Here is a 17,114-nt window from a genome sequence, read left to right as displayed (position 1 = left end):
ATGTATAAAGAGAACATCGCAGAGTCATGCGTCAGGATACCTCAAAATACCCTACTAACAACAACCTCTTGAGACTTTGTGGTAGGATTCAAGACTTACGCGGACTTTTTAACAATACATTTGACGGATTTATTTATAAGACCGATAATTTACATAAAGAAGAAGTATGCCTCATCTGTCAGTGCTTCGTTTTATGGCCGTGTATCTCATGCTGTTTGGATACCTTGGGGATGCTTATGCCGGGGCGGTTTTACTGAACTCCAATGCCATCAAGAACTTGCCTGGTGGCACCGACACGGTTAGCCCGAGCCCACGTCCGTCTTCACCAGATAGCGACCGGCAGAAAGCAGTCGTGGACACGTTGCAGGTAAGAAACCCTACTAGAAAGCTCTAGGAGCTGTGCGTAATACCAACACTAACCAATGCCCAAACGTTTGTTGGACACGTTACCTTTGCGCTTTTACCAAAATGCGTTCTGCATTTATGTTCCAATGGAAATACATATTTTATTATGTCTATTTATCTTAGCCTATTTGCACATATGATGATGAGTGTGGGACCGATGAATTCTGCAATGGTATCCGAGGCGCGTGCCTCCCATGCCGAAAGATCCGGAAGCGGTGCGCAAGGGATTCAATATGCTGCGCTGGGAACCGCTGCATCAACGGTGAGCTCAACATATCCACATGTTACATGTTGTTATTTTTTCAACCATTTTCAGATCATGATACTTTTAATTCATGCGATGTCTTGTAGTGAATTTTAATGATGTGGTAAGAGAGGTATTGGGAGTACAACAACAACAACTTATGGATAAGAAAGTTGGGGTGTCATGAGATATTGTAATTATCTTGAAAACTTTAGTAGCGTTTATTGATAACGTGTACCTTTTCCCTCAGGTGTTTGTCAGGCCAGTGATCAAGATGCTGAAGCTGTAGTCACTACTAGTGTTGGGAATAGGCAGAACAACACCATGGAACACCATGGCAAGAGACTGCCTCTGCCCCAAGGTCAACCACAACATTCTGTCAAAGGTAGGTGTGTATTACACACGCACACACCCACACAACAAACACTACCCATAAAGATTCTCTTGATTTGTCCTCCCGACACTGTCCACTTCGGACTAAATTACCATTGAAAACACAAAGCCAAGGGGTTTGAAAGAAAACATTTCATTATAAAAATTCCAGCTTTGAGGCCTTTTCCGAGTTTCCAACAGAACACGTCATAATTACCTCTCCCTTCTCTCTCTCTTTCTCTAGGTCAGGAAAGTGACAACTGCCTGAGGTCCTCTGACTGCTCTGAGGGTCTGTGCTGTGCACGCCACTTCTGGTCTCGTATCTGTAAGCCGGTGCTGACGAAGGGCCAGGTGTGCACACGTCACCGTAGGAAAGGTGGCCATGGCCTGGAGCTGTTCCAGCGCTGCGACTGTGGAAGTGGTCTCTCCTGCAGACCGGCGAGAGGAGAGAAAGACCCTGGAGTCAGCAGAACCGCAGACCGGAACCTACACACCTGCCGGAGACGCTGACACACACACATCCTGGACATACACACTGCCTAAGATGCTGACACACTGCCCATAACCTACACATCTGTCAGAGATGCTGACACACACACACACACACACACACACACACACACACACACACACACACACACACACACACACACACACACACACACACACACACACACACACACACACACACACACACACACACACACACACCACCTGGAAAGGAAGAACAGATTCCAGAGAAAAGTGATACGCTCAGAGGGATGCGGTGGTGTAAAATGGACCAATCTGATTCCCCTGGATGCTGGAGGATGCCAAATAAGGAAGTTGTCATTGGATGTGTCTTGGAAAGATCGATAGGTCATTAAAAATGGCAGAGTTGTTTTGTTTCTCTTTTTATGGAACTAACCTTGATTATTGCAGTAAATTACTGTATTGTAAATACTATACTGGAGGTGGTACTTAACTGAGCTATTGAATTCTGTCAACACCAGTATGATAAATAAGAACACGGTGCTGCATGGTTCGTTTCCAATACTGTAAATGTGTACACAATATGATTTATATTGTTATTTACTGTTTAATGTAAAATGTATATTTGTTTTATTTACTTGTAAAAAAAGTAAAGATATTTGTTTTATTAAAACATTATAGTAACCTGACCCATGTTGTAAGTGTGGCTGCTCGAGTTCTACAAGAAAAAAGCTTGTTTGTCTGTTTTACAATGGTTGTCTAAAAATCTACTATTTGATATTGTGATCCGGGGGAAAGGTGCAAAACAACCCATATGCCAATAGTTTTTGACTCTATACGTCCCAAAATGATGTCCAACAGCTTAATGATTCAGTCAAGCTCTCCAAAGATAGGGGGTAGGGAATGTTGTTAGCATTCCAAGCTAACAACCACCCCTTTTGGAGAGCAAGAGTTATTTAGGCATGCTCTTGGTAGCATTTAACTCCTAACCCGGTCCACACAAATCAGTGGTTAAGACTGGAGAGTTAGAATTTTTGGCCCAGCTATCCTGGTCATGGTTTTTACACATACACAAAGGCATACACACATGTACGCGCACACACACACACACACACACACACACACACACACACGCACACACACACACACAAACGTCACATCAACTATCACAAAACAACATATCTTTGTATGGGGGCTTGACCATAGGATAAATATCAAAGTGGTGTGGCACAGTCCTTGGGCCATGCATTGCTTCCTGTAAAAAACACACCTAGTCATTAAAGACAGAAACACTACAGCAGGGGACTACAAAGACAGTAACGCTGTATCCAATGAAAATAGTCTATGATAAGTATCCCAGTGTCCTCCTTGGGTCTTTGGTGTTTCTGGCTAACTTCTAATTACACCTCTCCTAGCCTTCATGTGAAGCTGAACATAACATAGAGATAATGTAGCTACCAGCTAGCTGAGCTTACTCTCTAATTACTTTATCTAACTCAATCTAAAGAAGGATCATGAAATGGGGATACCACACGACTTAGGTTTACTGTGATGCAATGCAAGTGTTCTTCATGCTCACTGCACGGAAGGGACACACCGCATTTCCTGCACTTGTGCAATAACATATAAGCATCGACCAAACTCTACCTGCGTGTCTCTAATTAGGACGATGTGGATTACATGATGGCGAAGGAACGACTGTGTCTTCTGCCCCAGCCTAGCAGACGGATTCTCATGTTGACATCCCAGTGATTTGGATCAAAGGGTGGCAAAGGGAAACATTTGATTTGTAACTATGCAAAGTGCCCTCTGCAACCTTTCATGTCACGGCCATATACAGTACACTATGATGGTTAAGGATGGATGTTTATACAGTATCAGAAGTGATTTGACCCAGGTCTTTAAGCTTTTTACATTGTATGGGGGTAATTCACCATATCCACTGCAAATGTAGCACCCAACCCCCAGTTGTGCATGGCAGTTGGCAGACTGACAAACACACAGATGTATTTTACATCAAGAAGTAGCCCATGATTCTATTAAATGACTGCCAATTCCTGTATTGTCATCATAATGCTCCAGCATGAGCTAAAGCATGTTTGCTGGGGTTCCTGGAATCAGTGTCTCTGCAGAGCCACTCATAATTAGGCTAACCACACACTCCCACATCCCACTGGCATGTCCAAGGTGTGGTAAATTATACACAAGTAAAATACTAACCAAACACCAGTTATGCTTCTAGGGCTTTGAGATGGCTTTATTATGCCATTGTGTTATCTGGAAGTCTCAACATTACCATAACATTTATTGATCTTATCGAGAAGATCACAGAATCGCCGCTCCTGTTTATGACGTGCACTGGGATTGTAATTTCAATTGACCATAAAACCATAACACTGATGATGGCCACCATTGATACGTCTGTTGAGTTATGTGCATGTGTGTTTTTCAATTTCCCCATATCAATTCCAAATCTTTATTGAGTTATAATAACACCCTGCCTACTTGCGTTTATTTTCAAGCTATATTCAAATCTCTTATTTCACTTTTAGATCTGATAAGCACAATAAACCATTTCACCACTAAAGTGGCTGGTGTAATTTTCATTATTATTCTAAAAGGTTTGCCAAACATCCCTGACAAGGCTATATAAACAAATGTGCAGTGAGACCCATCACAGATAAAAGACAAAAGAGATGAGGCCGTGTACACATGCATAATACCTGCTATTCTGTCACATGATAGGGGCATGTATCTGGGGAATGTGGATCCTGATCAAAACAAGTTCTTATCAAAACATTTATCCCAGGGAGGTGTTATCATACTGTTGGTCGCTGGCACGGTTTGCCCCATATAGAGGCACAATGCACACTATTCATCTTAGTGAAGTAATCGCAGTGACTATCTGAGAGATTGAGCAACAGGGGGACTCTCCCTATCTCTGGGAAATTTGTAATTAAAAAGGTACACGTCATCCTACACAATGCTTTGTGTGTTTGACCGTCTCATTTGAAAACAATTGAGTCCTACTGATTCAAATTCAAAATGATTACGATGGAGTCTTTTACACAGTGAGGAAGTTGGATTGGGTACAAAAAGGTGTGTTGTAGACTGCCCTCAACAGGTGAGTCTGTCTTGTTGATTGCTCTTGTTCCTCAAAGGTTGTGATGGGACCTACACTTTCCCCAAAAAGTTATAACAGTCCTAAAATAATGGTAATAACTAACTAGTAGTGTGTTGTAGTATCTCAAGTGGAGTAATGGCTTATTTTAGTTATGTTACAGTGATGCAGCTGGTTGCCTAACTTTTTGATGTGGCAAATTATAATCCATTGGGGCGACGCACAATTGGCATAGCGTCGTCCGGGTTAGGGAGGGTTTGGCCGGTAGGGATATCCTTGTCTCAGTATGTAATAAAAAATGTATGTAATAAAATGTATGCACTCTACTGTAAGTCGCTCTGGATAAGAGCGTCTGCTAAATGACTAAAATGTAAAATGTAAATGCATTGGTTCCATTGAACACCATAGAATATAATATACTTCACATCATATGTATTTCTTCCCAATCTGTTTCTCTTAGCCATAGTGATGTCTGCAGGTCTCCTCATATGGCGGCCAGGAGGCTCGGCATCTTTCTGTACTACCCCAAGAACGCTGCTCTGGGCTGGCTCTCCTGGGGGGCCCCTGGGTGTCTGGTTTGATCCAGGCTGGTGTTCCATCCATCTGTGGTCGACGCCTCCTCTGTGGTCTCAGGTCTGTCCCACTCTGATGATGTCATGCTAAAGGACATTTAACACCACATGTAGTAAACTTGAAACAGGAAGGACAGGCATATTCTAGTGATTTGTGGACCCTTTTCTGGCAGATAATTGGATTTTATTGAGTTGAATCACATGTGAAATGTCAGAGGCTCAGTCTTGACATTGATATAAGGAGCATACATGTCTTGAAGAGAAACTATCAGTCATACATTGTAATTTGAACACTACATTTCCTATAAACATATTTGCATTGCACTTGATGCTTTTAACTTCTTTCATGGCTTTCTAATTTATGTCAGAAAGGGAAGTCTACTATAAAGTGTTATCTTGGCACGTGTTCAGTTTCGAATGTCTCATACACCTGCGTTTTTCAGGTGGATTCAATTGGTAGTTTCTTTCTTCCTGATGTGCCAATATTCCAGCTCGACCACAGCTGGGTCCCATTCACTGCAAACAAACAATATGCCCATTGTTTGTACAAATAATAAGCCAATATGCCATGTCTACCCTCTGTGCCAGACAAAACACAGCAAACAGATGCACCGGGGGGGGGGGGGGGGGGGGGGGGGCAACATTACAGCTCGGAATAAAAATGCCTACTCTACATTATCCCTGATCCAGAACCTTTTCGGTTGGCAGCCAGAAAGCTGGCATGAATGCTACTGTATAAAGTCTCTCCGAGCCACAACCACGTTGTGCAAAGCTGTTTCACACATATAATTTACTCATTATTTGTACATTTTTCTATGTAAAAAGAAATTAGATTAATTGCAATGGCAGCTACGCTGGAAAATCAACACTGACAGAGAAAAGAGTCATTACTCAGTAAAAATGAAAGCTATGCTGTCATATAATGTTCTAATTGAGTAGACCTGTGGAGTGGCAGTGTTCAGAACAGCTGACTCAATGGCAACATATAGTTAATATCCATCCGTGACACAGACACATTTGTGGAAGGCCTGAAGTAGTGTGAATCGTCAAAAATGCAATGCTTGGAAAAAAACGGTGTAAATGCTTGTCAGTAGACAAGTGACCATAGCTAATTCAGTATGCTCACAGGAGACAGAGAGCACTTCCTCTGAAACAGGAAATAGGTGTCTCTGGACTTTCTGTTTAATAACAGAGTTTTGGAAATGAAATGATGAAACCCTTCGACCGACAGGAGATGTCTGTCTACATCCCCTCTCTCTCCCCTATTTGTCTCTCTCTCCCCTGCCCCCCCCTTCTCTATCACACTTTCTTTCTCTCTTACTTTCTTCTCTATACCTCTGCCTCTCCCTCTCTCACACCTCCCCTCTTTCTCATCTCTCTTTGCCCTCTCCTAGCACATGGAACAATATAATTCCCCACCTTGCCCCTCCTTCTCCCCTCTCTCCCCCTAATACCTATCCCCATGCCTCTCCCCCTTCACATCTCTTTCTCCCTCCCTTTCTCCCTTTTCCAGGGAAATACAGAAAACATGGAATGTCACTCCTCACCCTACCTAGTGTCAGTCCAGTATTATCAAAAGAGCAGAGCCCAAGAGCAGCCTCCTGAGCTCAAATGGGAAGCATCCTATTAGACAATAGTACAGTAATGGCCACAGAGGTTCCCCCATCGTTCCATTAACACACTGGAAAGGGGTTGCTGTGAGTTTGACATTAACTAGTGGTAAGTAAGTTATCATATTTCATATTGCAGTACAACTACTGTAATCTAAATAAAGTATCAAAGCAAGCATTGTGTAATGACACACAACAAAATACCATAGAATTGACGGTATTGTACTGTAAAAACTTCCAGACTGGCAGCGACTACAGGGCAAAACAAACAAATAGGGCATGGAAGAATGCTCAACCATTTAAAGTTTAAGGCTTGCTGCGACTCCAATCTGTCCCCTTTACATTGTAAATTGATGGGGCACTACTACCACATACCAGTTAAATTAGTATAGCATTCTCACTAAGGGGTACAACAAATATAGCCTCTTACAAGGCACGCCTCAATGTTAATTAGTGAGCCAGAAACAACAATACCATGCACCACTAGTGGTCAAAAGGTTTTTGACGCTCAAAAAATATACGGTATGGTACTGTATTCTGGCAATGAAAATACAGTACCATTCGAAATGCAGCAATTCTTTCCCTGTCCACATTTTCCCATGGTTCACCATCATTTACAGTATGCAGCAGTGAAATGTTACTGTTGATAATACCTCAAATTACCATATAAATGACCATTTTCCGTTACAGTGCAATCCTCAGGGATGGGGGATGGGGGAGGGGGGGCGGCGTTTCCCTCCATCCCTACATCCCCCCCCTCCAACCCCTTTCGGCACTCACCTAACCCTTTGATACTCCTTTCCTTCCTCCCTCCATTCCTCCTACCTATTAATGCCCCTGTTCGTTTTGCCATCAAAAGACTGTCTTTAAGTCCTTCAAAAAAGGGGGTCGGAGCACAATCTAATTTGCGTGAGGGGACTTTACAAAGGTAGAGTTTGGTAGAATAGAATCAAAAGGGAGACGGCAGTGCTCTGGTGCCTTGATCTCCGTGAGGGGTAAATGGACTGGATTGTCTTGGCCCCTGCTGGTGGGCTAAGCTGTGACAGAGTTAGTGGCAGGGGGTTAAATCAAAGGTTGGGTTATCTTCACTGGGTCATCTCCAGCATATTAGGACGTTGTCTAAATGTTGATTCGTTCACACCAACATCTGAGGGGACTTGATGAGGTGCCATAAGGAACACTCAATAGACTGTCCACGCCTCTAAAGGAAGGCAACAGTCAAGTTCACCTCCATTAGCAGACATTCTGACATTCTGATATTCGTAAGACTTCTTTGCTCTCTCTCTCTTTCCTTGGTAAACACTGATCTTCAAGGACTATGAACGTAAAATAAAATATAAGCCTTGTATTTCACTCAGCATCATCCTCACTCACAATCCTTACTAGTTGAATCATACTCATAACTAGGGCCCTACGGTTTCCTTGACCACATGACCTGACCAATACAAACTACAGATGTAGAGTATTTCTAGTCAAATCCATATAGTCAGTCCAAACTCAGGGCACTACTCATAACCGATCCCCGGTGGCTTGCATGCTGTGTGACTGTTCTGCAGGTTTACAGTGACTGAGAACACCCCACAGCCGTGCCGTGGAGTTGTGTTGAGGCTGCAGTCTGTGTGTGTTCCTCCATTGTGGGTGGGAAACTTCACATTACTGTCACTCTCACAACTGACGTGAATAACAGGACATAAATCACACTAACTCAGCCCTGGACTCGCAGCTTGGGATGAGAAACATGGATTTACACTGATCATGCATGCCACCCCCTCCTTATGTTGTTGAGGGTGGTGATGGGAATGGTTGGCACAATTTGAGAAGTTATGGACATTGCAAGTATTTGTGATGTTTTCATGCTGCTAGGTAGCCACCCAAAAGGCCAATTGATACCAGATTTCAGATAAGTTATTGTTGGAATCAAACTGTCCCTACATGTCAGATGCTGTCCCAGAGATGTCTTAACTCTCCAGTAACCCCAAACCGTTCCCTTGGCTCGAACTACACAGTCACATCAACTCTTAGCCAAGCACCAAATCCTCCAGAATCCTTGGTGATATTTTTGGACCTATTCTGAAATTTGGTAAGACATGGTGATTAAGCAATATTAATACTTTGGTTAAAATGCTAACTACTATTGTTGGTATCAGCACATTCCTCAGTGTATGCATTTGACCATTGCATTACACAAATTAAATCTCCATTCAAGAGCTCTTCTATTTTGTGGCACCCTACATTTAACTGACAACCCCAAAACAACACTGGCAGCCTCACAAATGTTCCATTTAATTTAAACTGTGCTTTTGGCATTCAGACGATGATAAACATCTGTTTAGAGCAGGGTGGTCAGCACAATCCAAAACCGCACCACTTCACTGTCTCCCTCAGAAACATAAACAATCACACAACATACTGATGTCGCAGGGAGTACTAGTATTCTGAACACATACTACATTTTAGTGACGTGCACAATCTCCAACATGCCAATTAATTTATGTCCCACTGGTCTACTAATTACGTAACTGCTGTCACAGATCTCTGGACAAGTTCTCTACAACTCTAATTACCATTCCTCTAAGATAAACCTATGTTCACTAAAAACAAAAGCAACACTAGGCCTGCAGGGAGTGATCTAAGCGGCTGATAGGGAGCCTTGATTAGCAAGGAGCTAACTAGAATCCTTGTGCATAATGTTTTAATTCAACATAGTGCCCCCCTCTCTCTGTCCTATCACAAATCTTGTCTTTAGTTATCTTCAAACTACTGCTCTTGTCCTTCAGCTAGAACCCTTATCATATATTGATTATGTCTCTTAGATTAAAGGACTGGCTTTCATTTCCACAAGAATGTGCCCCCCTCTCTGTGTCCATATGGAAACACTTCCCAGACAGATTGGTTCTGCTTTCCTTTGGACCAGGTCCCACTGGTCAAAAGAGGACTTGCAATAACTGTAGCTGTCTTATGTGTCCGTGTAAACACTTAGAGGACATTCTAAACAGGTTGCTTTGCTAATTCTCATGGGCAATCGTAGACATAGCAACACCAATTATGGTGTTATTATGGATTACAGTAGCCCACCAACAACACAGGAACTGTTGTCCTAGGGTGGAAAATCCTGCTTATGGAAAGAAAAACTGGCCATCACAGTAATTTAGTCTGCTGAACAGCCTTAAAAGGACAATTCTTAATTTGTTTGCTGTGTGTACTAAACACAAATCATATTTAGTACAGGTATATGTCATACTCAACAGCTATAAAGCAGCTATAAAGCACATCAGTTTTATCGTTTTCAAAAAGTAATTTTGATTATTCCAGGCAATACATTGGACTGGTAAATGCACCCCCAAAACCTCTCCAGACATAATACCATGTGCTGAGAGGTAGAATTGCCTCAATGTGGGTTACACACAAATTACGGACATTTTGTCTCGGGGCATAATCACTAATATGCCGCTGTTGTTGCCTAGGCTGCCAGTCCCTGGGTCTGAGTTTAAATGTTGTTTTTTTCTCTCTCTTGGCTGTGTGGTTTGCAACAGCTTAATCACAAGCCACAGGAATCCCAGTCATTTTGATAGGAGTCATACAGGAGGCTCTCATATGTAATACTGTTTATGGGACTCTTACATCTAGCACGTTTTCTATATGCATGGTGAGCAACTTAAAAACATGGTATATGTTGACAGTCATACGTGGATAAATACCAAATATGAGACTGTATAGTGAAGATATTGAAGACAAATATGGTCGTATAGGGTCAAGATCCACCCAGACAAAGATGGAGAAACAGTGAGGATGAGCTGGAAAGAGGGGCAAGACACTGCAAGACAATGAAGGATACAAATTCCCATACCAACCTAAAAATTACAATTCCAAGAAAAACACTAAGGTCCGGTAGATAGCTTCGATCACTGGATGTCCAACATGCTGACAGCATTACATGTAGTTATCAGTAAGAGACAGATTCCAGAGCATCTGAGTGTCATCTGACTGATCACAGTACACAGGTGTTTCCCATCCCTTCCAAACAACCTTGTTTACAAAAACAACAGCATTTACAAAAGAATGTCAAAAAGCCAGGGCCCACTGCAGTTAACGCCTCAGTTTCACGTTGGTTGCCCCATTTCAACTCTAATTGTGTGAGTCTGAATACCAAGCGTATGTTTTATTGAGCGTTCGAGCTGCTAGCCATCCAAAAGCTACCACAAAGGAGGTTTTGAAACCAAGGCCAGTTTAAACACTCAAGCTTTGTCCTGCTCTGCATGTAATTTACAATCAATTTAATGCACTTAAAATGTGCTACTGTTGACTCCCATGGTGCACTCTAATAAACTAATTTACAGTACAGATGTTTTTTGTGTGTTCTGAGACTTAACAGTCAGCACTTCATCCATATTGACCTTAGGAGCTATAGCAGTCCCATTTTTTGAAATACATTAGATGCTGATTCCTTTGGAAAACAAAACTCATTTGGAGAGGCCCGAGCCAGTGTTTTAATGTTTGGTTAAGACCTTTGATCAAGACTGCGCTCTCTCGCTTTCCCTGTCCCGCTTTCTCTCTCATTCATTGGCCTCTTCCCTTCCTTCTTTCACTCTCCCCACTCTCCCCTCTCTTTCTCTGAAGTCTCTTCTGTCTCTTGTTGCCTTCCTTTCCATCTCCCCTTCTGATCTGCTGGAGACATTGCATGACATCTGTCCCCTTCTCCTCTGAGATCTGTGAATACGTACAGAGGAATGTGTGTCCTTCCTGACATTACAACTCTATAGCCTAACAAGAGGGGAGGGGGAGGAAGAGAGGAGGATGTCAAGATGTTAAGAATGGTTTGGAAGCTGGAGAAAAAAAGAGAGGCCTTTGTGGTGGCTTATCTGACAGGATATGAAGAAAATGTGAATGGCTTTGGCATTTGGCAAAATAGTTTCCTTCAATGGGCATTCACTACAACCGATGTTGGCTAACAAGAGGCGGAATAAACATCTGAAGAGTCCCTCAAAAGCACAGAGATAGAGAGAAAGAGGGAGAGAGAGATAGGGGAAGGAAGAGAGAGGAAGAGAGAAAGAGAGAGAGAGAGAGAGAGAGAGAGAGAGAGAGAGAGAGAGAGAGAGAGAGAGAAAGAGAGAAAGAGAGAAAGAGAGAGAGAGAGCGAGAAAGAGCCAGAGGGTGTTTTAGAAGTTCCGTATTTTGCTAATTGCGGGGGATAAGATGTAGCAGTTTGCCGGTAGTTGTGATTACTATCAATGGAAGCGATTGAACAGATGTTCCTGTGCTGTTAGTGCTGTTTGAAGGCATCATTCTTTCCAGCTTCTCTCCTGAGGATAACTCCAACAACAGCCTGCCTGCTGGAGCTTTTCTAAGGCATGAGGGAAGCAATTATCTGGCTCTGCTCACAGGGCAGGGGGTAGTTAGATTGGGTGCAGTTTAAAATGTCAGTCATTTCAAGTTAACAGAATTTATGATTTGATGAAATCGTCATTGAAAGTCAAGGCATTGACTCCAAGAATGACTACTTGTTGTAGTAATGTCTGTAGACTACCACTCCAAGACCAACCAAAATTCCAAATGAAGGTGAATCATCCTCACGGTGACACACGCAAACACGCACACACAGCACTGCTTCCTTTCTTCCTTCTGTGTCCGTGTTCTTCTCTTTGTGAATGAGTTCTATCACGGCCTCCTTTCCTGATGCAGTGTAATTGAAGCTGTTGTATTACAGGGCTGGCTGTCTCTCTGCTGAGACACATCCTGAAGCAGACCCAAGCAGTCTCTGTCCTCTGATTATTAGCTCAGGAAGTCCCTATGATGTAATACCACTCTAATGAGAGAGCTCTACTCTTATTTAAAGTGTTTTATTAAGATCCTGCCTTTTTGACCTTGTGATGCTTATCCAAAACACATCGTTTCTGGTCCTGGAGACTCCTGTACTCCTGTATTCCTGTACCCAAAGGGTCACAGTGGACGCTTGTTTCCAACGTCACTCTCGGTATACCAATAACTTTGAATAGCTTAATTCCTTGCATTTCTCCTTTGACTTCATGACGACTTTGTCTGACAGGACTTGATAGATATTATCAATATAACAATTCTTAGATTCCAGCGGTCATGAATGAACAGAGATGCAAAAGCACTGATAAGTGAGGACTGACCTGGTGCACCCACTTAAATCCTTTCAGATGGGAAACAAGGAAGGTGGCCTGTTCAGCAAAGGTGTCATGCACATAGGGGCACAAGATCACGTGCCCGCTCAGATAAAAAAATGCTATTTCATTTTAGTGTTTTTTTATACAGTATATATATACTGAATAAAAATAGAAACGCAAAATGTTAAGTATTGGTCCCATGTTTCATGAGCTGAAATAAAATATCCCAGAATGTTTCCATATGCACAAAAAGTTTATTTATCTCAAATTTTGTGCACAAATTTGTTTACATCCCTGTAAGTGAACATTTCTCATTAGCCAAGATAATCCATCCACCTGACAGGTGTCACATATCAAGAAGCTGATTGAACAGCATGATCATTAAACAGGTGCACCTTGTGCTGGGGACAATAAAAGGCCACACTAAAATGTGCAGTTTTGTCACACAACACAATGACACAGATGTCTAAAGTTTTGAGGGAGCGTGCAATTGGCATGCTGACTGCAGGAATATCTACTTGAGCTGTTGCCAGAGAGTTAAATATTTATTTCTCTACCATAAGCCACCTCCTAAACGTAGTTTTAGAAAATTTGGCAGTACTTCCAACCGGCCTCACAACTGCAGACCACATGTAACGACAGCCCTGGACCTCCACATCCGGCTTCTTCACCTGCGGGAACGTTCTTCACCTGCAATACCAGCCACTCGGACAGCTGATGGAACTGAGGAATATTTCTGTCTGTAATAAACCCCCTTTTTGGAGAAAAACTCACTGGCTGGGCCTGGCTCCCCAGAGGGTGGGCCTGGCTTCCAAGTCGGTGGGCCTATTGTCACGACTTCTACCGAAGTCGGTTCCTCTCCTTGTTCGGCGGTCGACGTCACCGGTCTTCTAGCCATCGCCGATCCATTTTTCATTTTCCATTTGTTTTGTCTTGTTTTCCCACACACCTGGTTTTCATTCCCTCATTACATGTTGTGTATTTAACCCTCTGTTCCCCCCATGTCTTTGTGTGGTATTGTTTGTTTTAAGTGCTTGTGCACATGTTGACTGGTGCGCGTCGGGTTCTGTACCCAAGTTGTTATTTTTTTGATGCCGTTGGTTTTGGAATTAAACTGCTCCGGCTATTACCTAGTTCTGCTCTCCTGAGTCTGACTTCCCTGCCACCAGTTACGCACCCCTTACACCTATGTTGCTTTCATATTTTTGTTCAGTATACACTACCAGTCAAAAGTTTGGACACACCTAATCATTCAAGGAATTTTCTTTAGTTTTCTACATTGTATAATAATAGTGAAGACATCAAAACTATGAAATAACACATATGGAATCATGTAGTAACCAAAATGGTGTTAAACAAATCCAAAAATATTTTATATTTGAGATTCTTCAAAGTAGCCACTCTTTGCCTTGATGACCACTTTGCACATTCTTGGCATTCTCTCAACCAGCTTCATGAGGTAGTCACCTGGAATACATTTCAATTACCAGTTGTGCCTTGTTAAAAAATAATTTGTGGAATTTCTTTCCTTCTTAATGCGTTTGAGCCAATCAATTGTGTTGTGACAAGGTAGGGGTGGTATACAGAAGATATCCCTATTTAGTAAAAGACCAAGACCATATTATGGCGAGAACAGCTCAAATCAGCAAAGAGAAATGACAGTCCATCATTCCTTTAATTCTTTGAGATAGGGGGGTGCTATTTTCACTTTGTAAAAAATCGTTCCCAAATTAAACTGCCTCGTACTCAATTCTTGCTCGTACAATATGCATATTATTATTACTATTGGATAGAAAACACTCTCAAGTTTCTAAAACCGTTTGAATTATATCTGTGAGTAAAACAGAACTCATTTTGCAGCAAACTTCCTGCTAGGAAGTGAAAAATCTGAAATCAAGGCTCTGTTCCAGGGCCTTCCTATTCATTTGCTTGAAATCTATGGATATACATGCACTTCATACGCCTTTCACTAGATGTCAAGAGGCAGTGAGAGGTGGAATGGGGTGTCTAGCTTGATCTGAGGTCGAACAAGAGCTCTTGGAATGACGTGACCCCAAATTTCCTTTGTTCAGCAAGGCGCGGGAAGGAACTCTGGATTGCCTTCTGAAAAGCTTTCGGTATAGACGGCTAATATCTCCGGCTTTGATTTTATTTGATACATGTAATAATATCATCGTAAAGTATGTTTTTTCAATATAGTTTTATCAGATTATTGAAAGTCTATCGGGAGTTTTGGCGTTTTCCGTTCTCTGCGTTTGGTGAAGATGGACAGCTTCACGCCACTTGGCTAGCTTTGGTTGCTAATTCGACAGGAGAAAAGGACATTCTAAAACCAAACAACCATTATTCTGGACAAAGGACCCCTTGTAGAAGATTCTGATGGAAGCTCAGCAAAAGTAGGAACCATTTATGATGTTATTTCGTATTTCTGTGGAAAATGTTTAGTACTATTTTCCGCCCTCATTGCAGGCGCTGTCTCGCTATAACGTAAGCTGTATGTCGTACTAAAGTTATTTTTAGAATTCTAACACGGCGATTGCATTAAGAACTAGTGTATCTTTCATTTGCTGTACAACATGTATTTTTTAGTAAAGTTTATGATGAGTTCTTTGATTAGATTAGGTGAGTGTCAGAAATATATCCAGATAATTTTGTGCAGTTTGGCTACGTATTCACATTGTAAAACCACGACTTGTACCGCTAAATATGCACATTTTCGAACAAAACATATATGTATTGTGTAATATGATGTTATAGGACTGTCATCTGATGAAGTTTGTCAAGGTTAGTGAATAAATTTATATCTTTTGCTGTTTTTTTCGCTATCGCTACCTTTGCGGTGAATGAATGCGGTTGTGTGGTTGGCTATTGTAGTAAGCTAATATAATGCTATATTGTGTTTTCGCTGTAAAACACTTAAAAAATCTGAAATATTGGCTGGATTCACAAGATGTTTGTCTTTCATTTGCTGTACACCATGTATTTTTCATAAATGTTTTATGATGAGTATTTAGGTATTTCACGTTGGTCTCTGTAATTGTTCTAGCTGCTTTGGTGATATTTGTGATTGTAGCTGCAATGTAAAACTATGATTCATACCTGAAATATGCAGATTTTTCGAACAAAACATAGATTTATTGTATAACATGTTATAAGACTGTCTTCTGATGAAGTTGTTTCTTGGTTAGTGACTAATTCTATCTCTATTTGGGGGTTTTGTGCAAGCTACCTGTGCTGTGAAAGAAATGTCTGTGCTTTTTTGTATTTGGTGGTGAGCTAACATAAATATACGTGGTGTTTTCGTTGTAAAACATTTAAAAAATCGGACATGTTGGCTGGATTCACAAGATGTTTATCTTTTATTTGCTGTATTGGACTTGTTAATGTGTGAAAGTTAAATATTTCTAAAAAATATTCTTTGAATTTCGCGCGCTGCCTTTTCAGTGGAATGTGGGGGGGGGTTCCGCTAGCGGAACCCGGGGGCTAGACAGGTTAAGACATGAAGGACAGTTCATCCGGAAAATGTCAAAAACTTTGAAAGTTTCTTCAAGTGCTGGCACGAAAACCATCCAGCGCTATGATGAACTGGCTCTCATGAGGACGGCTACAGGAAAGGAAGACACAGAGTTACCTCTGCTGCAGAGGATAAGTTCATCAGCCTCAGAAATTGCAGCCCAAATAAATGCTTCACAGAGTTCAAGTAACAGACACATCTCAACATAAACTGTTCAGAGCAGACTGTGTGAATCAGGCCTTCATGGTCGCATTGCTGCAAAGAAACCACTACTAAAGGACACCAATAATAAGAAGAATACTTGCTTGGGCCAAGAAACACGAGCAATGGACTTTAGACAGGTGGAATTCTGTCATTTGGTCTGTTGAGTCCAAATTTGAGATGTTTGGTTCCAACCGCCATGTCTTCGTGAGACGCAGAGTAGGTGAATGGATAATCTCCGCATGTGTGGTTTACACCGTGAAGCATGGAGGAGGAGGTGTGATGGCGCACTTAACCAGCATGGCTACCACAGTATTCTGTAGCGATACGCCATCCCATCTGGTTTGTGCTTAATGGGCTATTATTTGTTTTTCAACAGGACAATGATCCAAAACACACCTCCAGGCTGTGTAAGGGCTATTTGACCAAGAAGGAGAGTGATGGAGTGCTACATCAAATGACCTGGCCTCCACAAT

General features: G+C 41.9%; 1 protein-coding gene across 1 annotated transcript; it reads left to right on the top strand.

Annotated features, from left to right (window-relative positions):
• On the top strand, positions 1–1,562 carry LOC120017435 (dickkopf-related protein 1-like). Its single transcript, XM_038960182.1, has 5 exons — positions 1–23; positions 160–370; positions 529–667; positions 900–1,034; positions 1,266–1,562. The coding sequence occupies exons 1-5, from the start codon at positions 1–3 to the stop codon at positions 1,529–1,531; spliced, it is 774 nt and encodes a 257-aa protein (XP_038816110.1). The 3' UTR covers positions 1,532–1,562.
• Positions 1,563–17,114: the final 15,552 nt, after the last annotated feature.

The sequence above is a fragment of the Salvelinus namaycush genome, chromosome 22, assembly GCF_016432855.1.
Source record: "Salvelinus namaycush isolate Seneca chromosome 22, SaNama_1.0, whole genome shotgun sequence".
NCBI lineage: Eukaryota > Metazoa > Chordata > Actinopteri > Salmoniformes > Salmonidae > Salvelinus > Salvelinus namaycush.
Note: the sequence above shows the minus strand (reverse complement) of the source record. Positions and strands in the feature narration are given on the sequence as shown.